This window comes from Notothenia rossii (assembly GCF_949606895.1).
Source record: "Notothenia rossii genome assembly, chromosome: 9".
Classification (NCBI taxonomy): Eukaryota; Metazoa; Chordata; class Actinopteri; order Perciformes; family Nototheniidae; genus Notothenia; species Notothenia rossii.
Genome location: NC_136907.1, coordinates 364,811 through 380,640, shown reverse-complemented (window position 1 = coordinate 380,640; position 15,830 = coordinate 364,811). Strand labels below are relative to the sequence as shown.

The 15,830-nt window shown below is 43.4% G+C and overlaps 2 protein-coding genes across 2 annotated transcripts in view; both read left to right on the top strand.

Annotated features, from left to right (window-relative positions):
• Nucleotides 1-8,831, top strand: part of LOC307017556 (A disintegrin and metalloproteinase with thrombospondin motifs 2-like) — a 61,899-nt gene extending 53,068 nt beyond the window's left edge. The window contains exons 16-25 of the mRNA XM_079647152.1: nucleotides 989-1,112; nucleotides 1,981-2,061; nucleotides 2,730-2,893; nucleotides 3,014-3,173; nucleotides 3,321-3,453; nucleotides 4,538-4,748; nucleotides 6,605-6,734; nucleotides 6,828-6,902; nucleotides 6,989-7,304; nucleotides 7,616-8,831. Coding sequence (XP_079503278.1) covers nucleotides 989-1,112; nucleotides 1,981-2,061; nucleotides 2,730-2,893; nucleotides 3,014-3,173; nucleotides 3,321-3,453; nucleotides 4,538-4,748; nucleotides 6,605-6,734; nucleotides 6,828-6,902; nucleotides 6,989-7,304; nucleotides 7,616-8,522 — 2,301 coding nt within the window. The 3' untranslated portion in view covers nucleotides 8,523-8,831. The remainder of the gene's footprint in view (nucleotides 1-988; nucleotides 1,113-1,980; nucleotides 2,062-2,729; nucleotides 2,894-3,013; nucleotides 3,174-3,320; nucleotides 3,454-4,537; nucleotides 4,749-6,604; nucleotides 6,735-6,827; nucleotides 6,903-6,988; nucleotides 7,305-7,615) is intronic.
• A 1,221-nt stretch (nucleotides 8,832-10,052) lies between these two features.
• On the top strand, nucleotides 10,053-15,276 carry ndufa2 (NADH:ubiquinone oxidoreductase subunit A2). The gene is made up of 3 exons (XM_079647155.1): nucleotides 10,053-10,210; nucleotides 11,475-11,581; nucleotides 15,128-15,276. Exons 1-3 carry the CDS (start codon nucleotides 10,107-10,109, stop codon nucleotides 15,217-15,219), a joined length of 303 nt encoding a protein of 100 aa, XP_079503281.1. The 5' UTR covers nucleotides 10,053-10,106; the 3' UTR covers nucleotides 15,220-15,276.
• The last annotated feature ends 554 nt before the right edge of the window (nucleotides 15,277-15,830 follow it).

The window sequence follows — 15,830 nt, the reverse complement described above, 5'->3', positions numbered from 1 at the left end:
TTAGCAGGCCAGGCCATCGGGAAACCTCCCGGTCCTCCCGATGGCCAGTCCGGGCCTGCCAGGCAGTCACCAGAGAACTCGCAGACGCTGACTGTTGCGTCGCCGTGTTCTCCTGCGTCTTGGCCATGTGTCGCACTGGAACACACCGAAAAGACTTCAGCCGAGCACGTACGAACTGCGCATGCGTGAGTGGCAATAACTCTCCTTACCAGCAGGCGGCGGTAGTGTGTATTCGTCATTCAAAAGACGCAACAACCGGAAGACAGAGAAGAAGAACAGATTGCGTGATCTAAACAAACAACAAATAGTGTGTGCGTTCCATTTTCACTCTCGTCCATCGAAAACATGTTCCGTTCGGCACTGGAGCTATCAGTCATGGGAGCCAAATAAGGCGTGTCACGGCCGACGGTGCGGGACACCCCAAATTGAGTTTGGGCGACAGGGCACGCTTCGTCGTCCGACTAACGAAAACGGCCAATTTCGGCCTGGTGTGTCAGGGCCTTTATAAGGCTCATGTGTTTGAGCATGATCTGTGGGTCAGTCTGGGCGTCACTGCAGATCTCAGAAAGCCTTCATTCGTCCCACAGCGGGACATTTATGGTGATACAGCTAAAGTGGTATGGCAAGTAAAAAAGGGAAGCAACAATAAAGAGTAAGCTAACGTGTTGAATATAATGAGAAGCGCACATTAGTAATAGAATAAAAATAAAGAGTAATAGACAGAAGAAGATTAGGGTCAAATACAAAAAAATGTTTTGGGATGTGACAAAAGATCAGACTTTTGAGATTAAAGTGAGAACTCTAAACTTGTATTTACCTGCGGTCACATCCCTTACCTGCGGGCACATCCCCCCACATCATGTGACCCTGATGCTCTTCGTACTTTACGAATCCCAAACTGACATGTTTTCAGGAACAGGAAGTAAACGTCAGTGCAGTTCTTCCTCTGTGTTAATGCTAGTGTCCGCTCCCCCCCCCCCCCCCCCAGCATGTGGGCTGTGACGGTCAGATCGCCTCCGACCTGCAGGAGGACCGCTGTGGAGTCTGTGGAGGAGACAACTCCAGCTGCAAGATCATCAAGGGCAACTTCACCCGCAGCACCAGGAAGCCAGGTGACATCACCACGCTAACCTTAGCCGCCTTTAGCTTAGCGGAGGTGACGTGAAGTCATGTGACCGTGCTGTAGTTCCTTTATAGCCCAACATTAGCCTCCTTTAGCTTAGCGGTGGTGACGTGAAGTCATGTGACCGTGCTGTAGTTCCTTTATAGCCCAACCTTAGCCGCCTTTAGCTTAGCGGAGGTGACGTGAAGTCATGTGACCGTGCTGTAGTTCCTTTATAGCCCAACATTAGCCTCCTTTAGCTTAGCGGTGGAGACGTGAAGTCATGTGACCGTGCTGTAGTTCCTTTATAGCCCAACATTAGCCTCCTTTAGCTTAGCGGTGGTGAAGTGAAGTCATGTGACCGTGCTGTAGTTCCTTTATAGCCCAACATTAGCCACCTTTAGCTTAGCGGAGGTGACGTGAAGTCATGTGACCGTGCTGTAGTTCATTTATAGCCCAACATTAGCCTCCTTTAGCTTAGCGGTGGTGAAGTCATGTGACCGTGCTGTAGTTCCTTTATAGCCCAACATTAGCCTCCTTTAGCTTAGCAGTGGTGACGTGAAGTCATGTGATCGTGCTGTAGTTCCTTTATAACCCAACATTAGCCTCCTTTAGCTTAGCGGTGGTGACGTGAAGTCATGTGACCGTGCTGTAGTTCCTTTATAGCCCAACATTAGCCTCCTTTAGCTTAGCGGTGGTGACGTGAAGTCATGTGATCGTGCTGTAGTTCCTTTATAACCCAACATTAGCTGCCTTTAGCTTAGCGGTGGAGACGTGAAATCATGTGACCTTGCCATAGTTCCTTTAGCTTTCTACTTCATAAATCATAAAGTGGTGTTAATATGACCCCTTTTAGACTCACCATTTTTTTTCTACAGGATATCTGAAGATCCTGGAGATCCCGAAAGGAGCTCGACACCTCCTGATCCAGGAGTTCAGAGGAACTCCTCACATCCTGGGTGAGCAGGGGAGGATGAAGGAAGGATCGTCTGTAGTAGGGCTGCTCAATTAATCATATTTTAATCGCAATTACGATTTTGGCATGCAACGATTATGAAAACAACATAATTGAAATAAAACGATTATTTATTTATTTTTTATTGTTTTTTCAGTACAATTATACGTTCAGGGCAATCAACTCTCAAAAACATACTTTTCAACATTTTTTTTCTCAATAAATGGATGTTTTCCAAGTAAATGGATAATCGTTTTGAATAAACTGTGGGTTTTCTTTGGAAGTTTTTCCTTGTACGATGTGAGGGTCTAAGGACAGAGGGTCTAAGGACAGAGGGTCTAAAGACAGAGGGTCTGAGGACAGAGGGTCTAAGGACAGAGGGTCTAAAGACAGAGGGTCTGAGGACAGAGGGTGTCATGTTGTCATACTGATATTCTGTACAAACTGTGAAGTCCACTGAGACAAATGTAACATTTGTGATATTGGGCTATATAAATAAACATTGATTGATTGATTGATTGATTGATTGATTGATTGATTGATTGATTGATAATCGTGATATCAATTACTGACCCAAATAATGGAGATTATGATTTTTGCCATAATCGAGCGGCCCTAGTCTGTAGCTTGTCTTCCTGCTCCAGTTAAACCGAGTGTCTTTATTGTTTCAAGCGATGACCAACACAGAGACCGGTAACGTCTTCCTGAACGCTGAGGCTGAGCTCCCTGAGTCCCGGGTGGTGATTGAGAAGGGGGCAATGTGGGAGTACAGCAACACTGATGAGCAGGATTCCATCCAGACCACCGGACCCCTGAAGTACGGAGTCCTGCTCATGGTCAGTCCACCAACACCTGAAAACAAGTCCAACAACAACGCCTCACTGAGCCGCAGAAACATCTGATTGTATTTGTTCGTTAATCAGTATAAATGCGCCTCCCACGTTTCTGTCCCTCAGGTTCGTTCCCACGGTGAGTCCAAGGTCACGATTTCCTACAAATACATTATCCCGGACGGCCTCCAGTCCTCGCTGGAGTCCAACCTGCTGCAGGAGGACGCCATCTTCTACGAGTGGGCGCTGAAGAAGTGGTCTCAGTGCTCCAAGCCCTGTGGGGGAGGTAAACAACGCTGCCGCCGGTTAACATGTAAAGGAAGCGTGCTGACGGCGGTGCAGGAAGCGCTAACATGTACCTGACAGGAAGAGTTAACAAGTACCTGACCGCGGTGCAGGTAGGCGGAGTTTAACGGTGTTGTCTTGTCGCCAGGGAAGCAGTACACGAGGTTCGGCTGCAGGAGGAAAGCTGACGGGAAAATGGTTCAAAGGACGTTCTGCTCCAACATCAACAAACCGAGAGCCATCAGCCGCACCTGCAACACGGAGACCTGCAGCTCGTTACGGTAACACCTGCAGCTAGTCACGGTAACACCTGCAGCTAGTCACGGTAACACCTGCAGCTCGTCACGGTAACACCTGCAGCTAGTCACAGTAACATCACGGTAATACCTGCAGCTAGTCACGGTAACACCTGCAGCTAGTCACGGTAACGTCACGGTAACACCTGCAGCTCGTCACGGTAACACCTGCAGCTCGTCACGGTAACACCTGCAGCTAGTCACGGTAACACCTGCAGCTAGTCAGGGTAACACCTGCAGCTAGTCACGGTAACACCTGCAGCTAGTCAGGGTAACACCTGCAGCTAGTCACAGTAACGTCACGGTAACACCTGCAGCTCGTCACGGTAACACCTGCAGCTAGTCACGGTAACACCTGCAGCTAGTCACAGTAACATCACGGTAATACCTGCAGCTCGTCACGGTAACACCTGCAGCTAGTCACGGTAACACCTGCAGCTAGTCACGGTAACACCTGCAGCTAGTCACTGCAAAAGTAATAATCAAGGGGCGGTTGCAAAGCAGTTCCATTCTTTTTCCATCCACTTTCTGAATTATTTATAGGTGCGTTTTGGGCGTAACTTGAATCAAAACAAACAAAGTAATTCCCGTCAAAAGCCAGATCCTCCTGGTGCATTGGAGATTAAATGGCGGATTCAATCAATTGGAGGATAAGATAATATCAGATAAGATAAGAAGTACTTCATTGATCTCAATTTAAGAAATGTTTGCGTTGCAGCAGCATAAAAACACAAGGCAATGTAAATAAGAGAAATTAAAAGAATAGAAATAAGAAATCCAAGATATTTCTGAAATAGAAATAAAAAAGCATAAAAAAGTTTAAAAATATCCATGTGGAAATACAACGATATGATGACACAAGGTTTAAGAGACCCCACGGGTGGATTTAGTTGGCCCTGGTGTTAAGCAGTATTTACATTTTTACTCTACCTATTTTTCTATAAAGTGAAGATGTGTTTACCTACTTTTGACACATGCTCTGATAGAATAACTGTATGCTGTTGAAAAAACCCAATAAACAAAGTTACAAAAAAATGCCTTCTAAAATGGTGCTGTTCCTGCCCCTCAGCTGGGTGACCGGGGAGTGGGAGGACTGCAGCGCCTCCTGTGGTCAGACGGGGTGGCAGCGTCGCTGGGTCGGCTGCCAGCAGGAGGCCAGCGCTGGGAAGCAGCCGCGCTCAGTGCACAGCAAACTGTGTGGAGAGGACCGACCGGAGGGGAAGAGAACCTGCAACCGCACCCCCTGCCCTGCTGCCTGGAGGGCTGGACCCTGGACCCCGGTACGCTAAGGGAAGCTAGGGGAATATTCACAAGGATGATTTACCACAAGGGAATGTATAGACTAAGTTATTTCTGGACTCCCTCTCATGTCTTTCTGGACTCCCTCTCATGTCTTTCTGGAGTCCCTCTCATGTCTTTCTGGACTTCCTCTCATGTCTTTCTGGACTCCCTCTCATGTCTTTCTGGACTACCTCTCATGTCTTTCTGGACTCCCTCTCATGTCTTTCTGGACTCCCTCTCATGTCTTTCTGGACTACCTCTCACTTCTTTCTGTATTACCTCAGTTCCTCTTGATCCCTTCTCTGACCTGTCTAAATTCCTTTCGTCTGTCTAGACTACCTCCACCTTTCTAGACTAACTTTACCTTCTTTTAGGTGAATCTCACTTTCTCATTTTGTGACTACCTTCTTACTCGTACAGTTACTATGAGTGACAGTTACCCTTTGGAGGTTTGTTGACCCCAAATCCTGATAATTCTAGATTCTGAACATCTGAATCTGATAAGCATGTTTCACCAACCTTCTGGACCTGTCTGCTGCATTCGACACGGTGAACCATCAGATCCTCCTTCACACTCTCCAAGAACTTGGAGTTTCAGGCTCTGCACTTTCCCTCCTCACCTCATACCTCAAAGACCGCACCTACAGGGTAACTTGGAGAGGGTCGGAGTCCGACCCTTGTCAATTAACTACAGGGGTCCCTCAGGGCTCTGTTCTTGGTCCCCTCCTCTTCTCCTTGTACACAAACTCGCTCGGGTCTGTCATTAGCCCGCATGGTTTTTCAAACCACTGCTACGCTGACGACACCCAACTAATTCTGTCCTTTCCCCGCTCAGAGACCCAGGTCGTCGCACGCATCTCTGCTTGCCTAGCAGACATCTCTCGGTGGATGTCTGCTCATCACCTCAAGCTCAACCTTGACAAGACTGAACTGCTCTTCCTTCCGGGAAAAGATTGTCCCACTCTTGACCTAACAATCAACATCGGCACCTCTGTTGTTTCCCCGACTCAGACTGCAAGGAATCTGGGTGTGACCCTAGATAACAAACTGTCCTTCACTGCAAACATCTCTGCTACAACCCGCTGCTGCAGATACACTCTTTACAACATCAGGAGGATACGTCCCCAGCTGACCCAGAAAGAGACGCAGGTTCTGGTCCAGGCTCTCGTCATCTCACGCCTAGACTACTGCAACTCCCTCCTGGCTGGTCTGCCTGCATGTGCCATCCGACCTCTGCAGCTCATCCAGAATGCAGCGGCTCGTCTGGTCTTCAACCTTCCTAAATGTTCCCACACCACGCCGCTCCTCCGCTCCCTTCACTGGCTTCCAGTAACTGCTAGAATCCACTTCAAGACACTGGTACTTGTGTACCATGCTGTGAATGGATCTGGCTCTTCCTACATCCAGGACATGGTTAAACCGTACACCCCAGCACGTGCACTCCGCTCTGCTTCAGCCAAACAGCTCGCTGCACCCGCACTGCGAGGGGGACCCAAGTTCCCGTCAGCAGAAACACGTGGGTTTGCTATCCTGGATCCAAAATGGTGGAATGAGCTCCCCATTGAAATCAGGACAGCAGAAAGCTTACACATCTTCTTCAGACTGAAAACTCATCTCTTTGGACTCCACTTCCAGAGATAGAATTACTAACAAAGCACTTCTATACTAATAAAGGGCTGGCTTATCTAAAGCCAGTTGAGTAGCACTTGAAATGTTTGGCTCTATGAAACCTGATGTACTTATATGATTCTGTTTTCTTCAAGGTTGTATCTTGTTGGTCGAATGAACTTATTGTAAGTCTCTTTGGATAAAAGCCTCAGCTAAATGTAATGTAATGTATTGTTTGTGTTTGCAGTGTTCAGTATCCTGTGGAAATGGGACTCAAGAGCGCCAGGTTGTGTGTTCCAGTCCTGGAGGTTCAGCCCAAAACTGCAGCGACACTCGACCAATCACAACCCGCACCTGCCAGCCACCTCCTTGTAGCGGTAGGCCTTGACCAATCAGAAGCAAATATAAGTGCACTGATAAAGAGTTGCAGTCTGTGTGTTGTTGTTGCTCACCACTTGTTTGCCCTGCAGGAGACCAGAAGAACGCCATCATTCAGTGGCTGTCCAGGTCCAACCCAGCCTTCCCAGCTCCAAAGATCTCCTCAAGTAAACACACTCCTCTTCCTCTCTGCATTTATACTTTCTCCAATTCTTTGGGGCTGATGGCCCATGTTGATCTTCTCTGTCTTCAGGGCAGCGATGCCGTGGTGACCGCTCAGTGTTTTGTCGGATGGAGACGTTGAGCCGGTACTGCTCCATTGCCGGATACCGTCAGATGTGCTGCAAGTCCTGCAACGAGGGGAACCTCAGCAACTCCACCAACTCTGACAACTCCACCAAATCCACCAACTCTGACAACTCCACCAAATCCACCAACTCTGACAACTCCACCGAATCCACCAACTCTGACAACTCCACAAACTCCACCAACTCTGACATCTTTACCAACATCAACTTTAAAGACTCAAGCCACTTCAGCAGCACGTTCCCGTCGACCACCAACAGCAGGTCAGGTTAACCAGGAATACTTTATGTTGTTGAGTTGATGACCTTTGCTTTTTGTTTGATTATGATGACGTAGTTGAATATGTTGGTAGGAGGTGATACTTTGAAATTCAGTGCACTAAGCTATGTTTCCACCCAGAAGTTCCTGGTCATTTTCTTTCCAAGGATTTATTTTTCAAGAAACCTTTCATATCCTCAAAAGTATTTCCTGGCTCTTAAAAGTAAGGGAACTCTAGGTGGAAACACAGCTATAGATCAATAACTGCTTTTAAGCCGTCCTGATCTCACTGACGCTCTTCTTTTTGTCTTCTTAGTTTGTTTGGTTTAACCATGGAGACCATGACTTCAGCGCCCACCTCTTCCTGGACGGACAGCAGCTTCTTCAACAGTATGCCACCCCCCCGCTCTACTGAAACTCCACCCCCGACCAGTGGAAGCAGCACCGACTTTGTGTATGTTGACTACAGCGATTACGACGAATATTCATCCTACGAGGAACCTTCGATTTCCTCTGAAGCTCCTGATGTTCCTACTACTACCATTCCAACTACTACCATTCCTACTACTACCATTCCAACTACTACTATTCCAACTACTACTATTCCAACTACTACTATTCCAACTACTACCATTCCAACTACTACCATTCCAACTACTACCATTCCAACTACTACAACCACTACTAGAACCACTACTAGGCGTCCAAGAAAAACTGCTCCACCACATGTATTCAGGAGGAAAACTACCACTACAAGGCGTCCAAGAAGAACTGCTCCACCACATGTATTCAGGAGGAAAACTACCACTACAAGGCATCCTGCTACAACAGAGACAGCTAGAGGTCAAAGTCCGACCCCGGCTTTGTTCAGGACGTCCGCCACAATAATAACACCATCTGTCATCGTCGTTGCCACATCGTCTCCGAACAGGACAACTGGAGGCAGGATCCGTCAAACTAAAACCGAACCAACGTCATCGGCGTCTTCCGTCTTCCCGCTGTCTTCTAAGAAGGAGAACAACTCGGTGGACGAGGTCCCGTATCGGATCGTGGGATTGGACGGAGACCGGGCGCAGCAGAATTACTTTGTGCCGCGGATGCCGCCGGTCCGCGAGCGAACACAAAACAAACGAATCCAGCAGCTTCTGAACGAGAAACGACGGAAAGAACTCCTGCGGCGGAACAGGGAGGGCCGGACTGACAGGAAACCTGCCGGATTGTAAAAAACACTAAATATGTTTTAATCTTCACTTGTGATGACGCATGTGCAGCTTGCTCACTTTCTGCTAACGCTAACGAACTCTCAACGAGAAACAGACTGCAGAACCCGCGAAGCTACCGGCTGTTGATCTCTGGAGGATCACCTTCATCCTTCGTTAGTTCACAGTCATGTTTATAACTCAGCTGCCTTTGAATATAGAATCAAATATCTTGAAAGTCTTACCTGTATAAACCCTTCATTCTGCTTCTGGTGTCCAGATGTTTGTACCAAATCATCCTGTCACTAAATAAAGCAAAGCCTCTTCCAGCAACTTGTGTCAAAGGAACAGTTAGAAATTCACATCTCCTTCTCGTTCTCAGAAAGATGTTCAAACAAATGTCGTTTCTGTGTATTTAATATAAAGCTAAGGCTAGCTAGCTGGGCTCAAGCTAAGCTATCACGTCCGCTAACGCCAACAAACGCCTCCGTCCTGCTGTGTTCACGTCAATCATTTACAGCCGGCAGAGACCCGACACGGGCCGTTAAAGGTACGGTCCGTTTAGTTTGAAAAGCAGTCAGGAAAGCAAAGTTAGGTTTTCAGTAAAAGTATCCATGGAAGAAATTCTCAGTTGTATTTTGAATATCCTCTGGGCATCAGAGATTATTCAACATGATGTATGAATAATATTCATATGTAATACATTAGGTTTGATGTTAATGTTGGAAACACAGTTTAACAGCTGGCCGATGGTTGGTTGATATTTGAAGCAGTCTTATAAATACGTCACTTCATGAAGGTAAGAATGACATTGATCCATATTAAACAGTAAACTATATTAAGGTTAAAACACGCAGAACTGATATAATTTGATATGATATATCTTATTATTTTAAAGATAGTGTGTGTGTAAAAACACAGGTTGCATATTTCATCATGTTTTAAAACCAAGCAGTAATGAAGAGACGTTTAGAAATGTTTTCAAGAATTAAACAAATAAATGATTCCCCCATTTGAATGTAATGCATCCAATAATGTAAATACTGTATATCATTCTGCTCAATGGCTGCTCAATGTATATGTTGATGCTGCTTACCTTCACCTTGAAAGGTTATTGATGTATTACGACAAGCAGTATTTAACTTTACATTCTGATCTTGTTTATTATTGTTTCTTTGTCTGTTTACATGTACACAGACTCCTGCTGCACGACCTCTCTGACAACATTCATTACATTGGCATATTGTATTTATCTGACATGTTTATATCTCACTTCTCCTGCATTACTTTCACATTGGTCTGCAACTTAATCTGTTCTGTTTCATTTATAATCTGTTCCCTGCTCTAAGATGTTCTTGCACTATTTTTATACTATTTTTATATGCTTTATTATTTTGTGTCTTATATATATTTATGTTGCAGATTTTCATTGTATATCTACACTATAGCTGCTGTGCATCTAATGATTAAGCCTTTGGATCTTTGCAGGTAGACAGGGTAGATGCCTGTAAGGCTGAACTCCGGGCTCTAAACCCTCTGAATGGTTGCCTGTCAGCCTGAACTCAGGTCTAATAAACCCTCCTCCCGTCCTTGACACCAGAAGCTAACATGGCGGCTGCAGCGGTCAGAAGTATCGGCTCTTCTTTGGGCAGGAATCTGCGGGAAATCCGCCTCCATCTCTGCCAGACTTCTGGAGCCAGTCAGGGGGCGAGGTGAGCTGCGAGCCGGGCCTCAGAGCCGTGATCTGCCGCTAACATAGAACCAGGGATACACCCTCTGCCTGTTAGCTTAGCATTAGTATTCCCCTAGAGAATGACCCAATAACAGAGCTAACAGTAAACAGAGGTAACAGCTAACAGCTAACAGAGCTAACAGAGGTAACAGCTAACAGAGCTAACAGTAAACAGAGGTAACAGCTAACAGAGCTAACAGTAAACAGAGGTAACAGCTAACAGAGGTAACAGCTAACAGAGCTAACAGTTAACAGAGGTAACAGCTAACAGAGCTAACAGTAAACAGAGGTAACAGCTAACAGAGGTAACAGCTAACAGAGCTAACAGTAAACAGAGGTAACAGCTAACAGAGGTAACATAGGTTACAGAGGTAACAGCTAACAGAGGTAACAGCTAACAGAGGTAACATAGGTTACAGAGGTAACAGCTAACAGAGGTAACAGCTAACAGAGGTAACATAGGTTACAGAGGTAACAGCTAACAGAGGTAACAGCTAACAGAGGTAACAGCTAACAGAGGTAACAGCTAACAGAGGTAACAGCTAACAGAGGTAACATAGGTTACAGAGGTAACAGCTAACAGAGGTAACATAGGTTACAGAGGTAACATAGGTTACAGAGGTAACAGCTAACAGAGGTAACAGCTAACAGAGGTAACATAGGTTACAGAGGTAACAGCTAACAGAGGTAACATAGGTTACAGAGGTAACATAGGTTACAGAGGTAACATAGGTTACAGAGGTAACAGCTAACAGAGGTAACAGCTAACAGAGGTAACATAGGTTACAGAGGTAACAGCTAACAGAGGTAACATAGGTTACAGAGGTAACAGCTAACAGAGGTAACAGCTAACAGAGGTAACATAGGTTACAGAGGTAACAGCTAACAGAGGTAACATAGGTTACAGAGGTAACATAGGTTACAGAGGTAACATAGGTTACAGAGGTAACAGCTAACAGAGGTAACAGCTAACAGAGGTAACATAGGTTACAGAGGTAACAGCTAACAGAGGTAACATAGGTTACAGAGGTAACAGCTAACAGAGGTAACATAGGTTACAGAGGTAACATAGGTTACAGAGGTAACAGCTAACAGAGGTAACATAGGTTACAGAGGTAACAGTTAACAGAGGTAACAGCTAACAGAGGTAACAGCTAACAGAGCTAACAGCTAACAGAGCTAACAGCTAACAGAGCTAACAGTTAACATCAATGTGGTAATGTGTATGTAATGTGTATTCACAGGGACTTTGTGGAGCAGCATTATGTTTCTCTGAAGACGTCCAACCCAGACTTCCCGATCCGGATCAGAGAGTGTTCTGGAGTCCAGGCCCGGCTCTGGGCGCGCTACGGTACCACTGCTATACTACATTAGCTCTACTTCTACAGCCCTTTTTTAATACTGTGGAGATAATAACATGTATAAATACACAGATACATCCGCATCAATCACACTGGAGATAATAACATGTATAAAGACACAGATACATCCGCATCAATCACACTGGAGATAATAACATGTATAAATACACAGATACATCAGCATCAATCACACTGTGGAGATAATAACATGTATAAATACACAGATACATCAGCATCAATCACACTGTGGAGATAATAACATGTATAAATACACAGATACATCAGCATCAATCACACTGGAGATAATAACATGTATAAATACACAGATACATCAGCATCAATCACGCTGTGGAGATAATAACATGTATAAATACACAGATACATCAGCATCAATCACACTGGAGATAATAACATGTATAAATACACAGATACATCAGCATCAATCACACTGTGGAGATAATAACATGTATAAATACACAGACACATCAGCATCAATCACACTGGAGATAATAACATGTATAAATACACAGATACATCAGCATCAATCACACTGGAGATAATAACATGTATAAATACACAGACACATCAGCATCAATCACACTGTGGAGATAATAACATGTATAAATACACAGACACATCAGCATCAATCACACTGGAGATAATAACATGTATAAATACACAGACACATCAGCATCAATCACACTGTGGAGATAATAACATGTATAAATACACAGATACATCAGCATCAATCACACTGTGGAGATAATAACATGTATAAATACACAGATACATCAGCATCAATCACACTGGAGATAATAACATGTATAAATACACAGATACATCAGCATCAATCACACTGGAGATAATAACATGTATAAATACACAGATACATCAGCATCAATCACACTGGAGATAATAACATGTATAAATACACAGATACATCAGCATCAATCACGCTGTGGAGATAATAACATGTATAAATACACAGATACATCAGCATCAATCACACTGGAGATAATAACATGTATAAATACACAGACACATCAGCATCAATCACACTGGAGATAATAACATGTATAAATACACAGACACATCAGCATCAATCACACTGTGGAGATAATAACATGTATAAATACACAGATACATCAGCATCAATCACACTGGAGATAATAACATGTATAAATACACAGATACATCTGCATCAATCACACTGGAGATAATAACATGTATAAATACACAGACACATCAGCATCAATCACACTGGAGATAATAACATGTATAAATACACAGATACATCAGCATCAATCACACTGTGGAGATAATAACATGTATAAATACACAGACACATCAGCATCAATCACACTGGAGATAATAACATGTATAAATACACAGATACATCCGCATCAATCACACTGTGGAGATAATAACATGTATAAATACACAGATACATCAGCATCAATCACACTGGAGATAATAACATGTATAAATACACAGATACATCAGCATCAATCACACTGGAGATAATAACATGTATAAATACACAGATACATCAGCATCAATCACACTGGAGATAATAACATGTATAAATACACAGATACATCAGCATCAATCACACTGTGGAGATAATATCATGTATAAATACACAGATACATCAGCATCAATCACGCTGTGGAGATAATAACATGTATAAATACACAGACACATCAGCATCAATCACGCTGTGGAGATAATAACATGTATAAATACACAGATACATCAGCATCAATCACACTGGAGATAATAACATGTATAAATACACAGATACATCAGCATCAATCACGCTGTGGAGATAATAACATGTATAAATACACAGATACATCAGCATCAATCACACTGGAGATAATAACATGTATAAATACACAGATACATCAGCATCAATCACGCTGTGGAGATAATAACATGTATAAATACACAGATACATCAGCATCAATCACACTGGAGATAATAACATGTATAAATACACAGATACATCAGCATCAATCACACTGGAGATAATAACATGTATAAATACACAGATACATCAGCATCAATCACGCTGTGGAGATAATAACATGTATAAATACACAGGCACATCTGCATCAATCACACTGTGGAGATAATAACATGTATAAATACACAGACACATCCGCATCAATCACACTGGAGATAATAACATGTATAAATACACAGACACATCAGCATCAATCACGCTGTGGAGATAATAACATGTATAAATACACAGGCACATCTGCATCAATCATACTGTGGAGATAATAACATGTATAAATACACAGATACATCAGCATCAATCACACTGTGTAGATAATAACATGTATAAATACACAGATACATCAGCATCAATCACACTGTGGAGATAATAACATGTATAAATACACAGACACATCAGCATCAATCACACTGTGGAGATAATAACATGTATAAATACACAGATACATCAGCATCAATCACACTGTGGAGATAATAACATGTATAAATACACAGACACATCAGCATCAATCACGCTGTGGAGATAATAACATGTATAAATACACAGATACATCAGCATCAATCACACTGTGGAGATAATAACATGTATAAATACACAGATACATCAGCATCAATCACGCTGTGGAGATAATAACATGTATAAATACACAGATACATCAGCATCAATCACGCTGTGGAGATAATAACATGTATAAATACACAGATACATCAGCATCAATCACACTGTGGAGATAATAACATGTATAAATACACAGATACATCAGCATCAATCACGCTGTGGAGATAATAACATGTATAAATACACAGATACATCAGCATCAATCACGCTGTGGAGATAATAACATGTATAAATACACAGATACATCAGCATCAATCACGCTGTGGAGATAATAACATGTATAAATACACAGATACATCAGCATCAATCACGCTGTGGAGATAATAACATGTATAAATACACAGATACATCAGTATCAATCACGCTGTGGACAAACTAAAGGAAATCATTTTAAACAAAGGTTTGAAACTAAAGTCAACTTTATTGTCAGTCTTTCAGTTTGTGTGAACGGAGAGATTGAAGTACCGTTTCCCACAATCCGGAATACAAATATATATTAAAATATGTATTTCCTATAAATACACAATCAGCAGAACATTTATACAGATGAACACATTCAGATAAAAGCACAACAATCAATAAATACCAGATACCACTCACTTCAAAGTCTCAGAGCAGAGCGTCCTCAGCAGCGTGAAGAGGGTCTGAGGGTCTGAGGGTCTGAGAGTCTGAGAGTCTGAGGGTCTGAGGGTCTGAGGGTCTGAGAGTCTAAGGGTTTGAGGGTCTGAGGGTCTGAGGGTCTGAGGGTCTGAGAGTCTGAGAGTCTGAGGGTCTGAGGGTCTGAGGGTCTGAGGGTCTGAGAGTCAGATGAAATAAAGAATGTTTTGATTGATCAGATCATTTCACCGATGTTTGTTATGATCCCTAAATATCTGTTGTTGTTGTTGTTTAGAGCTGGGTCAGGAGAGCAGCGTGTCGGTGGACCACATGTCAGCGGAGCAGGTGGCCTCGGCCCTGCAAAGCCTGGCTCAGTCCAAACCCTGAGCTGGAGCTTCTCTGTGTACATGTGTTGATACCAATAAAATAAATACTATAAACATCCTCTGCTTCATTTTCTCTGCATTTCACAATAACTTCATACCAGCTCACACACACACACACACACACACACACTCACACTCACACTCACACTCACACACATACACACATGTATGTGTATATATATATACATATACATACACACACACAAATGTGAATATATCTTAAAGTTACTTAACTGTATATCATTGTTTGTACCTTTAATCTGTGCTGTTAAACTACTGAGTTTCCCCACATCTCATCTCCTCATCTCCCATCTCATCTCCTCTCATCTCACCTCACCTTATAACAACACCAGTCCGTCTGAGATTTACAAAGTCTTGATGGTTCTCTGCAGCTCAGCTAAAGGAAACCTGCAGCTCCTCTGATGTAATACCTGAAGACCTAAAGCAGTGAAATGGACCTGAAGGTGTTAATAAGAATCAGGGCTGATATCCTCTTCAGATTAAACAGCCTGTAAACTGTGCAGTAGAATAAAGACGTTACTTTAGTAATGTAGGTTTCAGAGACCTCTCACAGCGAGCGTGTTCCTCTGTCTGGGAGTTCAATGAGTTTCA